General features: G+C 25.1%; 1 protein-coding gene across 1 annotated transcript; it reads left to right on the forward strand.

Moving 5' to 3' along the window:
• Positions 1 to 247: 247 nt before the first annotated feature.
• Positions 248 to 964, forward strand: PCYB_007930 (hypothetical protein; the record flags this gene model as incomplete). Its single annotated transcript, XM_004228214.1, has 2 exons — positions 248 to 280; positions 416 to 964. Coding segments are annotated over 2 exons (582 nt in total), but the record flags the coding sequence as incomplete, so codon positions are not given.
• Between the last annotated feature and the right edge of the window lie 97 nt (positions 965 to 1,061).

Raw genomic sequence — 1,061 nt, forward strand, 5'->3', positions numbered from 1 at the left:
ATTCGAATAATTCACGCTTTTATTTTCTAAATTTTTATAGAATTCCAATGAATCTGTTGTATTTTATCATTTAAATTTTATATATAATGTACATTATATTCTCTATTGAAGTACCATGAAAAAATATGATTTATAATTTCAGAGTAATTGAACTATATTTCATGAAACATAAACTTATTTTCTAATGAATTACCCTCATAAATAACTGGACAAAAAAATAATTTCATAATTTAATCTATTGTGTATAATGGTTAAATCAGATCGTGTAGACATCCTTAAAGTAATTTTACATGTCCATTTACTGTAAACACATTATAATCCTGTTTACCTCATTAATCTATTTTTATAGATGGCAATGAGAAATCCTTTTTCTAGCCAAAATTTTGAATTGTTTTTCATATTTCCTTTTTTTTAGGATTTTATTAGAATAGCTGCTAATGACTTACCATCAGGAAAATTTTATCATAATTTTAAATATGACTACACCAATATACAGCAATATAGTAGCAAATGTAATAAATTAACAGCTCCAAACAATAAAAAACCTAGGGTTAAAGCACTTTGCATGCAAATTCTAAAATATTTAAAAACTAAGGATGATATATTAAATAATGAGAAGTCTCCGTATGATGTTTGTGTTCTTTTGAATTATGCGACAATTACTAGATTAAATGAAATTTTTGGACCTCATAACGCCCAAAATATTACTCTAGCATGGGCGAGTCTCATTTATGTATGGAATAGTTTTGTCGATGATAATTTTAGTAAACCTCTTTATAAAAAATGTAAACCTATTGATAATATTTTAATGTATGACTGGCACATAAGAAAGATATTGTACGATTATTTCGTGGATTATTCTGCTATCAAAGGTTATTTCAAAAATTATAAGGATGAATGCAATAAATATTATACGTACCTAGAAATAATTATTGATATCTATAAATATTTTGATAAATTTTGTGTAACTGGTGATACAGATAAGTGCCCAGATTTTTATCATAAATGTAAGGAATATGATCCAAGTAATTACATACATGAAGTAATTTGTTATAAGGAGA

Source organism: Plasmodium cynomolgi (assembly GCF_000321355.1).
Source record: "Plasmodium cynomolgi strain B DNA, scaffold: 1509, whole genome shotgun sequence".
NCBI classification, from domain to species: Eukaryota; Apicomplexa; class Aconoidasida; order Haemosporida; family Plasmodiidae; genus Plasmodium; species Plasmodium cynomolgi.